Raw genomic sequence first — 15,859 nt, forward strand, 5'->3', positions numbered from 1 at the left:
GGCTTTGGGGTGGGGTCCTCCTGGGCCGGGCTGGGTCGAGGGCGGCTCCGCCCCCCGTGGCTGGGAAGGCGGAGCAGACCGGCCCTAGAAGGCGACGGGAAGGAGCGGGATTCCGGGCGATGGCGGCGCCCGGAGCGCTGCTGGTGATGGGCGTGAGCGGCTCGGGGAAGTAGGTCCGGGAGGGCCGGGGCGCAGGGGGCGCAGTGCGGGGGGCCGGCGCGGGGCGGCGGAGGCCAGACCCGCCGGCGTTCCGGGCCCGCGGCGACGGGAGGGTCCTTTCCCTTTGCTGATGAGGGAACTGAGGCCCAGGGCACCTGCTCCCTCTCCCCACTTGCCAACCTGCTCGCCTCGGGGGCCGCCGGCCCGGGGCCACATCCCAGACTCGGGCTCTCCGTCTGTAAGTTTAGGCAGAGGCTTTAGCGAAAGCGCCTTGTGAAGAGGCGCCTGCAGGGGCGCGAATAGAGTAACGACTCCCCGCGCCACCTCGAGCGGCCCGGGCCGTCACAGGTTCCCATGTTTGGGGACCTTGTGTGGGCACAGCGTGTAAGGGAGCAAGGCCCACAGAGCAGGGGCAAGCCTCGTCCCAGGCTCCTACAGACTTTTGTCAAGCTGGACAGCGCTCCAGCTCCCCCCTGCCGGGCCCTGGACTTTTCTGATTAGATTTTGGAAAGTGAATTTAACCTTCCTATTTACTGTGTTCCCCCTTCAACTGGAAGGATTCGGTGTTAAAATGAAGAGTGGCCCCTGGAGGTTTGTGAGCAGGGAGGAGCACTGCATACCACAAAACCTCTGCCCAGCCCAGTCTGGCCAACTTGGGGGCTGAGGAAGCCTTTGGCTTCCTGTTTAGACCAAAGTCTGACAGTGCCCTTTATTACCAGAAAAGGCAGCTACGGCAGCATTCCACCAGAGGCAGCAAAAGACAACTAAAATATCACAACCTCCAAAGGCTTATCCAGACCCTTCTAGAATGATCTGAATCAGGAACTGCCCATGCGGTCCAGTGTATTGTAAAGACTCTTTCTTTCTCCAGGTAGGTAGGTTTAGCTTCCAAAAATTATTGTGGCATTTTTAGCCTCAAAGACAGGGACTCTTGAACTGAAATTTAAAATAAAACACAGAGCCAGAAAGTCCCTCACTGTGTATGACTGAAGAACTCAGAGAATGAAAAACTGCCGCTCTGGTGCGATGTAGTGAAAGTCAAGAGCCCTAGGTCTTGGTTCTACTGCTGTCTGGTTGTGAGCTTGGGCAGTTTCCGTACTGCCCCCCGACCCAAGCCTTGGATCAGATGAGGGGAGACTGTACCATATGTCATATGGTTATGATATTCATGCATTCAGTAAATGCTTATCGAGCTCAATCCTTCCTCAACGTCACTGACATGTAGTGAGCAGGATGTAAACTCAAAGAGTTTACATCCTAGTAAGGGAGGGAGGCAGTAAGGGAATAAATACATGTGCAGTGCACCAGGCAGCAGTAGGTGCTCTAGGGGAAAATAAAGGAAGGTAAGTGGAACAAAGAGCCAGGCAGGATAGTGAGGGAGGGCTCCTCTGAGAAAGTGGTGTTGGAGAAAGACCTACAAGAAGAGAGGAAATATGCCCGTGGATAGCCAGGAAAGGGCATATGGGCAGAGGGAATGGCAGATGCAAAGGCCCTGAGGCTTGACTTTCTTATGGACGAGCAGGGAGGCCATTGTGGCTGAGTGATTGGGAGCTGAGGTCAGAAAAACAATGCCGGTGAAGAGAAGTGGTCATATGCTGGAATATTTTGAAAGTAGAGCCAAAAAGATGTGTTGATGGACTGGATGTGGGATATGAAGGAGAGAAGAGTCATGGATGATTTCAAGATTTTTGCCCTGGGTAACTGGAAAAAAAAGAGTTTCTGTTGACTGATGGGGAAGCAATAGGCAGAGCAGGTTTGGAAGAAAATTTCAGGAGCTCAGTGTGGGATGTGGTGAGTTGGACATGCCTGTCGGTCATCCAAGTGGATCTGTCAAGTGGGCAATCATATCCAAGTCGAGTTCAGGAGAGAGGGACTTTAGGTGAAAATGTAGGACTCATCGGGGTGTGGATATGTTTAAAGACATAGATGTTCAGAACACCAAGGGAGTGAGTGTGGATAAGCTGTCCAAGGACTGAGCCCTGGGCCCTCTAATGGTTAGGTCAATGTCAACTGTTGTCGATGGACTGAGTGATAAAATGCCTGAGAATTGATTACATTGATCATTGGATGTAGCAACATTGAGTTCTTTGGTAACTTTTGTGAGCCCTTAGGGCCCTGCAGGATTTTTAAATATACTCCATAACATTTGGAGCAGTGGGGTAATACCTTAAGAGAACAATAGTCTCAAGCCAGAAAGATCCCATTTAAAACACTGTTAAAGTAATGTCAAGTAATAAGTTTATTATGTTTAATGCCTTTCCCTCCCCTACCTGAATGTAAGGGATCTTTTTCCTTTTTGTTTATTGACATATGTGTCTAGAACAATGCCTGGCACATAGTAGGTGCTTAATAAATATGTATTGACTTGATAAATGAATGAATGGAGCCATTTGAGTGGGTGGCGGTGTTAGCTTTCTTTATATTTTAACAATCTTAGTGAAGCCATCTCTGCTTCTTTCCGTGTTTCCTTCTTTTTCCTGCTGTCGCAACAAGCTCAGGTCTTTTGAATACCTTTCTCATTATTCTGTGCCCCAGCCTACTGCCTACTGTCTTTCTTTTTTTTTTTTGCCTACTGTCTTTTTAAGTCTCCTTGATCCTGATTTAGACCAACCCACTGGAAGACATTTGGGCCCCAAACTGGTTTGTGATGTTCGGCCCTGACCAGTCTCCTGTGAGCCAAGGACTTTGCCGTATTTCTGCTGGGGGTCCCTGGTCCATATTCAAACAGTCCAGCTGTCCTCTGGTTAGGAAGTTTGGTTAGAGTGGTAGAGAGTGGTTTTTCCGTTTTCTTCTATCTCCTTCCTGCCCGTCTACACCCCAATCTAGTTAGCTTTTTAAAATTATGACTGGTGGCTGACATGTTCATTCCTGGCTAATCTAACTTGGTCTTAAGTGTGATTTCCATTGTACACAGCGCTGATTTCACCAACCCTGGAGTTCGGCTGGGACAGTTTAATCACCAGGAGGCTACAACATGTCACCCTATGCAACCTCCAAAGGAGGGAACGTAATGGGAGAGGTTCCACTTCTCTCAATCCTTTGGTTACCTTCGGGAGCAGGTCTCAGTTTGGTACAAGTGTGTCTTTTTAAAACTTCCCTGATACCTTCCTAACAAAAGAGAGAGGACCCTTGGTAAGCAATAGTATCCAGCTAGAATTTCATCACAATGTTTTGTTTTCACTGTATACATCTTTTTGGTTGCCTCCTGTTTAAGGCAAGTGAGGGTGGCTTCCTGTATAAGGGAAGGAAAGAGTTTCCTTGTTTAACACATTTGTTTAATTTTAAAGAGTGAACCAATTAAACAGAAATAACAAGTAGATAATTGTAAAAGTGTGTGTAAAACTTAGGCAAGAGGGTATGATGAAATGGTAGGAGGATACAGTAAAAAATTCTGAAGTTCATACTTCAATGATTGGCATTTTGGATAACACTTCAGAAACTGATAGCATGAAGGGGCTTCGTTTCTAATTAATTGCCTGCCGGCCTCCACCCCTACCCCATGGCGCTAGCCTATAAGCCTCAAGATGGCCAGTCTCAGTGGGCTGAGCATTATGTCCTAGGAGCTAGTAGGTACTCAGTAGATATTGGCTGAGTGAAATGAGTAGGTGAATGGATAAATGTAGCTCAGTTCCCTTGTTTTACAGTTGAGAAAACTGAGATTTAGAGGACAAGGTGATTTACACAGGAGGACACAGTCATTTAGTGGCAGAATGGAGACCGTGTCCAGACCTCAGTTTCTAGGACCCAAGCCTTCTTCACTGACCATGCAGCCTGTTAGGGTCTGAACAGGTAGATCATTCTCAGATGCATTGCACAGAGAACATTCAACTCCCAGACTTAAAAATGAGTGCTGGTAATTCTCCATGTCCTTTATTTGAAAAGTGTGCCCCTTTTAAGCCCCAATATTTTAATGCTTTTATGAGCTCCTTGAACCTTGTGTGGGTGCTTAGAGGTTAAATTCCCTGTCAGACCTCTCCCTCCAATATCCTCAGTAGAATTTATCACTTTAATAATTCAGTATTTTTTCTCAAAAAAATAATTATCTACAAAACAGGGACCAAAAACTTAAGGAAAAAACTTCAGGAGTTTAATGAGATCTTATGTATTGCTTTTGGGAGAAAAATTGGTGATGACTGGATAATTATTTCTTTTAAATTCCTGGAGAAAACTAAAGCCATGCTCTAGACTCTAGGGTCAGGAGCATCTGTCTCAGTTTCAGTATCATAAGTTGTCGGTAATTAATACCGGTAGGGCAGCCCTCTGCTTCCCGGGGCTCCTCGGATGGAAGAGGCACAGCGCAGGCTGGGAAAGGGCAGTCATGTGACATCTATGTCCTCTCCACAGATCCACCGTCGGCACCCTGCTGGCATCCCAGGTAACCTGTTCTAATGCCTCCCAGTTGCTAGTCCCATCATGTTGTCTCTTTGCTTCTCTCCCTTTCCCCTCCCTGCCTTTTCTTCTGGCCTGAGTGGTTTGTAAACTCACCACAGACACCTCCATGCAGCTTGTGAAACCCACCGGAGCAATTTTGTTTTTCTCCTTGGTGATCATAAATAGTGATGAATGAAAAAAAGAGCTGCAGCAGCCCAGGGAGCGGGATTCATGACGCGACATCAGAGCCCTCCCCACTCCTGCACCTGGGTGGGCGGGGGGGGTTTTCCTCAGGCTGCTGGTGGGGAAGAGGGTGGCAGGGTTGTTTCTGTACCTGCCCGTTAGTTTTAGTAACCCCACAGTGGCTGTCACGTGGGCCACACTACCTGCCACATACTCTCTTTCACTTTGTTCTTAAAGCTAGGATGGAAATTCTATGATGCAGATGACTATCACCCAGAGGAAAATCGAATGAAGATGGGAAAAGGGATACCTCTGAATGACCAGGTAAGGTTTGCTGTCTGTTTTTATTTTCAACACAGATGTCCTGTGATGCAGGGTGACGAAGGTTAAGATTCCTGCAGTGCTTGTTGTAGTAGAGTTCCTGAGTCATGCACTCACGTACAGTGCTCCAAAAGCCAGGTGCACAGCGGGTCCACCACATATGTTAGCTTTGGCCCTGAACTCCCATCTAAACTCTAAACTGGCATCAACAGTGATGCCACCCTCTGCCCCAGCTCAGCAGGATCTGCCGGAACACTTTGTTGAGGGATTTTAATCTGCAGAATGTAATCCCTGAGAGGGCAGAGGCTCCCCTCTGCCTTATATGTAGGGAAGTTCATCTTTTCTTCCCAGGACTTATCAGCCTACCACCTCGCCAGGCCCTGGCATCTTTGCAAACTCAGATCTGGCCCTCTGGAGCCACGCATCCCCTCCTTGTATCCACTGGAGCCACCCTTGCCTCTTTCAGTTGCTCTACCACCATGCTCCTCCCCGCAGGGCCTTTGTATCTGTTGTTCCCACTGTGAGGAATAATGCACTTCCCTGCCCTCTTCTCAGTTACCCGGCTCACGCTTCACATCTCAGCTCCTATGCCCCTTCTTCAGGGAAGCTCTCCCTGACTTCTTTGTAAAACCTCCTATAATAAACTCTCATGGCACCGTATCCCTTACCGTCCTTGTCCCAGTTGCAACATGGCATTTGATGGTGTGAGAATTTGATTACCATTTATCTCTACAACTAGATTTTACCTCCAGAAGGGCAGGCACTATGGCCATTTTTGTTAACCATTATATATCCCCAGAGCCTGACACACAGTACATGTCAGAAAATATTTGTGGCAAATTTATGAGTGAATGAATGAATGAGTGTAAAATGAACGACTAGCACCTCATTTCTTTATACACTGTCATGAGGCCCTTTCCTAAAGGGTCTCTCTCAAACCAGAGTCACAAACTGGATTCATTGGCATGATTAGCTGTAACTCAGGAGAGACTGAGGGCAGAGCATAGGGCTGAGTCCACAGGGCAGCTGAGAGCAGGGGCTCTAGCTGGGCCCATGTGCCAAGGGTGTCCAAAGGGCAGATATGATATGGAACTGGCCAAAAAGCAACACTGGTGTTTTCACTTTCATGACCTTGGCTCACCCCAGTTGGGCCCCACTTTCTTTTTGTCCTGCTGTGAAGGACTGGAGTCATTAACCCATATTAGGTCTAATTCTAGAGCATTCTGAGGGTTTCTCTTTGTCTCAGGGAGTGCACCTCGAGTCTGTAATAGTTAAACGTTAAACCATCAAAATCAAGTTTACAGCATCTGACTTTAGAAAGCAGGAGGAGAGAAGCAAAAAAGGGATACAGAGTAATAATTTAAACATAATAATGATATTATACAAGAGATAATAAACATAATATAGATAACCTGGCCTCACCACTGAGCTTGTGTGACTTTTGGCAGATGGCTTAGTCTCTCTGTGCCTCATTCTCCTCCTGTGAAGTAGGGATGGTGACAGGACCTATTTCATTGAGTTCTTGGGAGGATTAAATGAGATAATATGAAAAATGTGCACAGAGAAGTGCCTGAAGCATTCAGTAAATATCACTTCTTATTGTTGTTGCTAATATCTTATCTATATATACATACATGTAACAGAAACCATTTCTGTGGAGTGTGTAAAATTTGACTGTGCTAGGGTTATTTTATTTTTCTCCTTGGCAAGTACAAATGAAAATTAAAATAAGGAACAAAGTAAAGCAACCCAAATGGACAGATTTTAAAATGGCATTTAAGCATCCTTCCTCTTGTTCACAAGTGAGGCTTGTTAAGTGGGCAGTATGGATGGGGGGCTGGGGAGGAGAATTCAGAAGAGGAATTTATTGTACAGAAGAAAAGGTTATCAGATACTGAAAGAAACACAACAAGTTACTAAATATATTCAGAGGCAGCTGTACAAGTTAGCCTGACCTTAGAGAGAAGCAGAGAGAAAGAGGTAAGATGGCAGATGGCTTACATTTTTGATGAGAGCCCAGCGAGTCTAAGAGTGAAGGTGTGGGTCACAGCTGAGCTGGCACCAAGGACCTCCTGGTTGCTCTGGCAACCAGCCCCCCACCCCAAAGATGCTGTACTGAACATCAGTTAGAGTGTTAGAGGCAGACATAGCGGTTGGCCTTGCGGAAGAGTCTCAGGAGGGTTTGGGGAGGGTATTGTGCTCAGAAGGCTAAGATATGAAGAGAAAGAACCTGAGTTGAATATACCAAGGGCTCCTTAAGTCTATTTCAATTAAATTAAATGTAAACTCTAGTTTCTGGGTTGCACTGCCACATTTCAAGTGTTCAACAGCCACATGTGGCTGGTGGCTGCTAATCCAGGTGGCACAGATAGAGGACATTTCCCTCAGGGCGAAAAGCTCTATTGGACAGCGCTGGTATAGAAAGATATGCCACCCAGGATGCAATACATTATTAGCGTGATGATGATGATAATAATAAAGAATTTCCAAGCTGCCAGTCAGTGAGTCTCCCGTATGTGCCAGGTTCATGCTGTCCTGGCAGCGTATGGTGACACTTGAGCAGACTTCAAGCTCAAAGTCTATTTAAAAAGAGGGTTTTTTGACAATTTTTGCCTGATTATAAATATAATACTTATCCTGTATAGAAAATTCGACCAGTGCCGAAAAATCCTTTCACAGAATTTTCATCACCCTTGGTTTCATCTTCCAAAAATACCTACTAATTGAATTTGAGTTTTTCCCCCTTATCTTTTTTGAGGTATATATTATTTTTACATGCATTCTTTCCTCTATGGGCTTAAGTTCACTTTTGCACCAGGTAAAACCAGTCCATCGCCCATCCTCCCCTCCTACTTTCCTTGCCCTCTCTCCACCTCCCCCAGCAATGCTGGACACACTCATCTTCCATCTGTTCCTCTGAGCTCCTGCCCTGCCCTTTAACCATCATCCCCTTCCAGAAGACACTGTTTCTCTAGATAGGCCAAGTGCTTAAGCACTGGGCTGGGGGTTCAGGGTACACTGCCCCCCCGCATCCCTGCATGTAAGGACTATCAGGAATGAAGGGACCTAGAACATCAGATCCAGCAAGCAGGGATGTTCATTTGGGTTATGTTGTTTCCTCCTCTCTTTCCCCTAAGACTTTGTGTGTTTGACTTGTCTTAGTTACCATATTGTCTGTAGTAACTATTTACACACAGAGTTCAGTGAATTTGCTTTAATATATCCTCTGTTTTGCCCCAGTTTCTGCATCTGTGAAAAGGAGATCTCAGTCATTCCCTTTCTTCACAAACATGAATACAAAAATTTGGAGCTCATGTGTCCAAGTCCTCCCTAAGACCCTAACGATAAAGTCCAGACTCCTTAGCAGGTCACTCAAGGTCTTGACTCTCTAGTCCTGACAGTTTCTCCTGACCTTCCCACCTATCAACTCCCACACCTCCTGTTCACCAGTGCTGAGCTCCTGCCTCATCCATTTAGACAAGAGTCTTGGTAAACCATCTTTAATATGCCAAGTCTTGCCCTTCCCTCTGCTTGACAGGCCCTGCTTCCATTAAAATCCTCTTTATCCTTTAAGATTTAGTCTTCCTAGGGCCTGATCAAAATTGCTCTCTCCCCTTGTCTTATCATAGCCCTTCTTATATTTCTTGGAGCCCTCATTACTGTCCTGTGGGTAGATTAATTGATAAGTACCCATCCTCAGGCTGTGACCCCCGCGAGGACAGGGACTGCACCGTTCATATTTATATCCCCAGTGCTCGATATGGCGCTTTGCACATATTAAGTATTCATTGTTTGTGGAGTTAGAGCCCACTGCATACTAAATTTATTTATTAAAGGTCTTTTCAAAATTCAAAGTTGGAAATGAATGCTGTTTATTGCAGCTATTAAATCAGCCAAAAAGTAATGTTTAAAATGGAGTCTACTCCTTTTCCTGTCCCAAAGCAGCTCAATGTATTATATATGATTCCCCCATTTTGCAGATGAACAAAGGGAAGCACAGAGAAGTTAAGTAACTTGAGCAAAGGCACAGAGTGAGGGGGATCTCTCTAACCTCTAAGACTCTACTTTTTCTACTGTGTTAAAGGTCCTTATACTCCACACACACAAAAATAATCTACAAGAAGTGAATCAGGGTTGATTAAGTAGAGCAAGAAAGGGTGAAAGCAAGGGTGAGGGTGAGAGCAGGAGAGAGGCACAGCCCTCGGTGAGCACATCCATTGTAGGGGCCTAGGCCTTGAAGGGTATTTGAGGCAGGTGACACCTGGCTTTACACAGCAGGTCTGAGAATTCTGGTTTCCACATGGGAGTCTAGGTAGCCTCTGGAGCTGCTTTTGAAAAACTCTCTGCTTGTGGCCCCATGTGATCCTCCAAGGAAGGATCCCAATTGTGTAATTATGACTCAATACTTGGAAACTTCTGTACAATGAAGTTGAAAGTGCTTCTGTTTTATCTCCAACCTTCTCTCATTGTTTTTATGGCTGGTGGACCCAGACCTTACCAGTGCAGTGAATAAACTGGTCCAACATACATTCTGATTGGGCAAATGTCTGAAAGCATCCATTTTTGTTTAAATAGTTTAATGTTTCCATGTATTAATATTAGTTTTCATGGTTGAGCTTCTGAGGAATTTTATTATGACTGAGTGATGCAACATGCTTAATTCTTGACGAAGGCACATATTGAGGCACTATTAAAACAATAAAAAAGCATGGATTCAAAGTAAAGTTCCATTTTCCTATACATAGGATAGGAAGCTTATTATCCAAACATGTTTTCCATTATTTTTAATTTGTTTCGTCTTTATTGTGAAATGTTTCAGGCATGCAGAAAATATAATGAATAATAAAGTCAATACCCAACTTAACACCATAACATATTTGTTTCCTAAGCCATATAAAAATACAGAGATTGATCTCTGTACAAAGATATATTTGTGCCGATGGACTGGAGGAAATGTGCAATCTAAGTAAAACAACAGAACACAAGTTTGCTCCTCTGCTAATGTGAAGAAAGAAGAGATATCTAAAGTACTAGAAATTAAACAAATTATCCCCTCTCCTTGGTTCATCCAAACCCACTAGGAACATTTTACTCATGCAGAAGAACAACTCATTTTTTTGTTGTGTTTGCATCTGTGAATCAGTCCTAATGCATCATTATAATTGCTCCTTGAACTCTAAGTAGGTATGTGAATACTGAATATGTGAATTAGCATTTGGCCCTCTGAACCTTCCAACTACCTCTTCTAAACCAAACATTCTTGCTGAATGGGGGTTAGCAGCCCACGGCACTAGTCTCAGGATTTTGTTTCACCTAGAGACTTGTACAGTGACAAGGGATGTATTGTGGAAAAGGCTGTCTGCCTACCCAGACAGGACAAGGGTAGTCAGGCTCTGTCTTGTCAGCTCAATGCCTGATACTGTCAACACATTGAACACGCATTCATGTCTCATATGAGAACCCCACTAGTCAGGTTCACAAGATTTCTACATAAAACCAGAATGCCAGTTGATTAATTTACAAGGAGAAATTTAAGTGCCACATGTCCCGTAACACTCACATGGATCTGATTTCAGAAGCCAACATACAATCAGGTTTCTCAGTGAACATGCAATCAAAAGAGTAGGAGAGTTAGGGCTGAAGTTTCTAATGGTGTGAGACCATCCATCCCCTTACAGGAAGACGTTTGCTAATGAGAATATGATATTCAAAGTCCTATGGCCAAAACTCAGTCCTATGGCCAGACATGTCCTCTGGTCAGTACTCTGCTGTTTAATTCCGTAGTGCTCCTGCCCTGGGCTTTCACACCCACCAAGCCTTGCTGGGACAGACGTGCTTCCTTTATGTGTGTAAAAATATGTAGTTGGATCATAGTGAGGTCCTACTAGCCTGAGGGTCATTTTTACTCCTTCACATGAGTTTATACATCTCTGCCCCTTTCTATTAAGTGTTGCTCTTTAAATTAAAGCTTTAAAGAACAAGCTTCTTTCCTTCTTTTACAAGTGCTTAGGAAGTTACCTCACTGTGGGCCCCATATGCTATAAGCAGACTCCTTAACTTTATAAAAATTGACATCATTTCTGCAGCTTGAAATGGGATGCCCCCATTTACATGTAAAACACACAATGAAGTTAGTCCCCTTAATGATTAGTATACCACTTTACCAAGTAAGTGGCCTGTGCTGCCCTTCCTGCAGGCCTGAAAGGCACTATATCTTTGTAGGACTGGACCCTAGGTAGGAAACTGCTCATCCTGCTGACGTGTGAGTCTTTAAGGCCCAGTCACCCTGCTCTGCTACAGCCTTCTATTAGAGGAGCTGTTTTGGAAAATATAGCCAAAGAGGTTTAAAGAAATTTTTTTTAAGGTCATTGTATAACTAACAGTGTTCTCTTTTTCATCCCTGTTAGTTCATGAATATAGTAGAAAAGCTTAGCTATTCACAGTGAGAGTACAGGAAAGAAAGGAATGTAGAAAGTTGAGTGCAAATGGAATCTTAGAAGTTAAACTTAGGGTGATCACGTCTAGAGTACGGAAAGAAAGCACCCAGAGCAGAGTGTCTGGATCTCCCTAAGCACACAACAAATGCTTGTAAATGGATGAAGGAAAGGGGAAATCCAAATCTGTGCTTGAATTGGCAGCTTTTCCCATGGGCAATTTTCCATCATAAAATACTGCACAGCTCAGTAAGTCCATCTAATTATCCCCATTACCTATAATCCTTGACACTCTTCTTCCTGGACCCCTGCCATAAGCCCAGAAAATACTGCGTTACAGTGGCAATTTCAAGTTCCATAAGTATAACTCCTACAACTTTTTTTCTCCTCATAGACTTCTCCAGAACATTTAGTTTTTGAGTATGATGTCTTAGAAAACCTTGCCAATAATAAACCTTAAACATATACTCTTTTCCAAGAGCACATAGGTCTAATTTGCTGATTCTAAAGTATTTCAGTTACCAAAACTGAATCAAGAATAGAAAAGTCTGAATATAACACAATGCTCATTCAAGAAATTGAACCTGTAATCAGAGATCTTTCCTCAAAAAAAAAAAAGCCCCAGGCACAGAGTTTTTAAGATGAGTTTTAGTCAGCTCAGGCTGCTATAACAAAATATCATAGATGGGGTGGCTTAAACAATAGACACTTATTTCTCACGGTTCTGGAGGATGAAGGTCCAAGAGCAAGATGCCAGCATGGTCAGGTTCTTGTTTATTCTGAGCCTGGAGTTTCTCTTCCTGGCTTGTAGATGGCTGCCTTCTTACTGTATCCTCACTGGGTGATTGAGGGGGAGGGCAGTGGAAGGAGAGAAAGAGTACACACTAGCTCACTGGTCTCTTCTCAAAAGGGCACTAATCCCATCATGAGGACCCCACCCTCATGACCTCATCTAAACCTAATTACCTCCAAATATCATCACATTAGGGGGTATGAATTTTGGGGAAATAAAAACATTTAGTTCATAACAATAATATATTGTATACAAGCTGTTTCAAAGAACAGAAAAAGAGGGAAAGCTGCCCTACTTATTTTATGAGGCTAGTATAACCTTGATAACAAAATTTAACATGGACTATACAAGAAAAAAAATGCAGGTCAATCTCAATTATATAAATGTGAAAATCCTAAATAAAATGGTAGTAATCAAATGTTTACGAGCAAGCACTTTTAAAGACACATCATGTTTCTTAAATATGCATCAAAATGATAAAGGATGAGGGCACAAGTAAGGATATGGCTGGGACATATATAAAATCAGACTGTGAGCTGAAAATCATTGAATATGTTTAAAATTTCCATAATAAAAAATTATGTTTTTCTTTAAATGCATTATGGCCAATCAGTATTTACCCTAGGAGGATTCCTTTGTGAAACACTGTAGGGTGCCCTATGTAAACCTCCTCTGCCTTCTCTGGAGAAATACAAAATTCTCACACTGCTTATATCTGAGTAGAGCTTTGCTTTTGGAGGGTTTGAAGAATAGGACCAGGGAGCAGCTGACATAAGGGTTTCTGTGAATACCTCTCTGTATTTGAGATCAGAGGCACCTAAAGAATCATGCAGTATAATAAAAGATTTATATACGTATCAGAACCAGAGAAAATATACTTACAATGGGAAGATTAAGATGGCAGAAGTTACATACTGGTATTTTAGGGCAATTTTTATATTATGAACAGAGCCTCTGACACCTGGACCAGGAAAATGTTTCTGTGCTGAACTGCCTAGTGACTTGACCCCTCAGACTTGTGCATGGCCTACTCCTCAAAACCACTAAGATCTCTCTGGACCTTAACATTGATGAACATGAGTAACTTTCTGTAAAAACGAACAAAACCTGGAAAAGTCACTTTGTGTCTGCCTTAATTTCAGGACAGGATTCCATGGCTCTGCAACTTGCATGACATTTTACAAAGGTAAGAGAAAATCAGGCCCCAGGTAAGCCAGTGAGTAAAGAAAAGCCATCACAAAGTACAGGGGAAAAAATACACTCTTGAAATCACAACTGACTGCTGACATGGCATCCCAGAAATGAAATGCACCTCTATCAAGTAACCAACAATGATTTTAGTCAGCCACAGATATGTAGTTTAGTTGGGTTCTTCTAAACAACTCCACAATTAGTAGCTGGGAATCTTGGTCAGCCACTTGGCTTCCATAATCCTGTTTCTTCATCTGAAAATGGGGATAAATATAGTTCCTACTCACAGACTGTTGTGAGGAATTAGTGAGATGAAGCATGGGTAGCACTTAGAACAGTACCTAATATATATAGTAAGTGCTAAAAAATAATAATGATGTACAGCTATACCTTAGCCACCACTTTTATTGCCTCCTACTTCAAACTCTGACAACCAGGAAGATCTGGGGTCATTCATAAGTCAACAGATAACTGGCCACCAGGATTGAAGTCTCAAATTGTTCAGCTCTGTAGCATGCCTCTGAGCAAACGAGGTCCTCCCCAACCCATCTGTGGGCCAGACCCCTGGGAATCCTGGTTGGAACATGGAAGATAAAGAAGTGGCAGGGAATAGGTTCTAAATCTTGCTGTCTCAGATGAAGTCATGTTTTATAAATCTAAAATCATGTGGGCCATATGAAATTAGAGTATACTTATGATTAAAAATCAGTTTACCTTTTTTAGACTGCACAGACATGGCTGGCAGCCCTGTCTTTGCATGGGCTTAGGGGTTTAAGGTTTGGCGTTGAGAACTCCTGCCCACTTGGGTCTCTAACATAAATAGACTTGTCAGAGATCTAACATACTGACCTGTGATGGAAGCAGAAGTGAAGATCCTCAGGAAAATAGAGATCAGACCTCCAGGCTCAGAATAAACAAGCTCTCACTCATGGCCCTTGGGAAGAGCCAGAAGGCTCAGGTACATAGGTTTGTTGCTGATGACACACTCCATCCACTGGGTCTCCCAGTCTACAATGGCCATGAATCAAGGCAGGCCCCTTCAGAATTCTCAGTTCTGAACTGAAAGTTCTAAGTACCCAAGCCAGCTTTGACCCTTCACCTCTATACAGTTCCTTCCTGGCCCCAGGATGACTGCCTCTTCTGGCTGGTACATGTAGGTTTAGTGGAAAGGGGGCTCACCCTCATGTATGGTCTTGAACCACACTGGTTTTCCCTTATTGGTGCCTTGTCACTGTACCTCTATTTCTGGCTCAGTTTTTTTTTTTCCTTAGCACATCCCTGGAGACTTCTCACATCCTGCTCACCTTGACCACACAGGGGCTGATGCTCCCTTTTCTCCTGCTTTCTCTAGCTCTGCACTGGTAACTTCCCCAAACTCTTCCAGCATACTGTAGAGTAGGAATGGAGAGAAGCCAGTTGTGAAATTCAAATCCCTGAATACCTGAGGAGAGCCTGAGCTGTGCTGTGTGCAGGGCACACAGGGTGTGTGCCTGCCGGCAGCCACCCATGTCTACAAGTGGTGGCTCAGTCACATCCTACATCCAAGAGGCAGAGCCAATACTTACCAAGCATTTCCTGTGTGCTGGGCACCTTGATAAACTTACTCATCACAGTTCTATGGGCAGGTACTCTGAGTAGTTGCATTTAGCAGATGATGAACTGATGCTCGGGGAGGTAAATATGTTACCCAAGCTGCCTCACTAGTGGAAGATCTTTACCTCAAAGCCAGGACTGCCTGATACTTGGCCACCATTTGTAACACCTTCCACTGTCAGAGAAGTGGGACTCTAGCCTCAACCTAGACTTGACACCAATTATTTTAAATGTCTTCACTCTAGCATCTTCCCCCCACACACTTTATTTTTTTAACAGAGATATAGCCTCTGGACAGCATGTAATTCTTGCCTGTTCAGCTCTGAAGAAAGTATACAGAGACATCTTAATACAAGGAAAAGATGGTGCACCTCTGAAGTGTGATGAGTCAGGAAAGGAAGAAAAGCTGGCTGAAGTGAAGCTCCTTGTGGTCCATCTGACTGGGTCGTTCGAGGTCATCTCTGGACGCTTACTCAAAAGAAAAGGGCATTTTATGTCCCCTGAGTTATTGCAGTCCCAGTTTGATACTCTGGAGCCCCCATCAGCTCCAGAAAATTTCATTCAAATCAGTGTGGACAAAAATCTTTCAGAGATAATTGCTACAATTATGGAAACTCTAAAATGAAGTGAGAATCATTTATATCATTTACATCATTATAGATGTATAATGATTATATTTATATTTATATATTTATATTATGTATAATATATAATATATTATTTATAATATATATTATAAATATTATATAATGTAATGTAATATTTATATTTTATATTATATATCATATAATATATATTATATAATATGTGATAT

At 43.5% G+C, this 15,859-nt stretch overlaps 1 protein-coding gene and 1 long non-coding RNA gene across 4 annotated transcripts; one reads left to right on the forward strand and one right to left on the reverse strand.

Moving 5' to 3' along the window:
* Window positions 1–73: 73 nt before the first annotated feature.
* Window positions 74–15,670, forward strand: IDNK (IDNK gluconokinase). 3 transcript variants are annotated; one of them, XM_024132935.2, is made up of 5 exons: window positions 74–169; window positions 4,504–4,534; window positions 4,951–5,037; window positions 13,404–13,447; window positions 15,325–15,670. In XM_024132935.2, exons 1-5 carry the CDS (start codon window positions 120–122, stop codon window positions 15,668–15,670), a joined length of 558 nt encoding a protein of 185 aa, XP_023988703.1. In that variant the 5' UTR covers window positions 74–119. The 3 variants fall into 3 exon arrangements, with proteins under 3 accessions (XP_023988703.1, XP_023988704.1, XP_028349887.1); XM_028494086.1 differs by having other exon boundaries at window positions 122–169; window positions 4,955–5,037; XM_024132936.1 differs by lacking the exon at window positions 4,504–4,534 and having other exon boundaries at window positions 108–169.
* LOC114486895 (uncharacterized) lies at window positions 10,740–15,504 on the reverse strand. Its single transcript, XR_003681292.1, has 3 exons — window positions 15,417–15,504; window positions 14,757–14,840; window positions 10,740–12,305 (listed from the first exon to the last, which is right to left on the reverse strand). It is a non-coding gene; the product is annotated as an uncharacterized lncRNA (long non-coding RNA).
* Window positions 15,671–15,859: the final 189 nt, after the last annotated feature.

The sequence above is a fragment of the Physeter macrocephalus genome, chromosome 9, assembly GCF_002837175.3.
Source record: "Physeter macrocephalus isolate SW-GA chromosome 9, ASM283717v5, whole genome shotgun sequence".
Taxonomy (NCBI): Eukaryota; Metazoa; Chordata; class Mammalia; order Artiodactyla; family Physeteridae; genus Physeter; species Physeter macrocephalus.

Bases quoted from the DNA above. Each gene is read 5' to 3' on its own strand.
- IDNK (XM_024132935.2), top strand. From the start codon at position 120: ATGGCGGCGCCCGGAGCGCTGCTGGTGATGGGCGTGAGCGGCTCGGGG. The intron at 4,535-4,950 runs GTAACCTGTTCT...TTGTTCTTAAAG, and splicing joins GCACCCTGCTGGCATCCCAG to CTAGGATGGAAATTCTATGA. The intron at 5,038-13,403 runs GTAAGGTTTGCT...CCTTAATTTCAG, and splicing joins GGATACCTCTGAATGACCAG to GACAGGATTCCATGGCTCTG.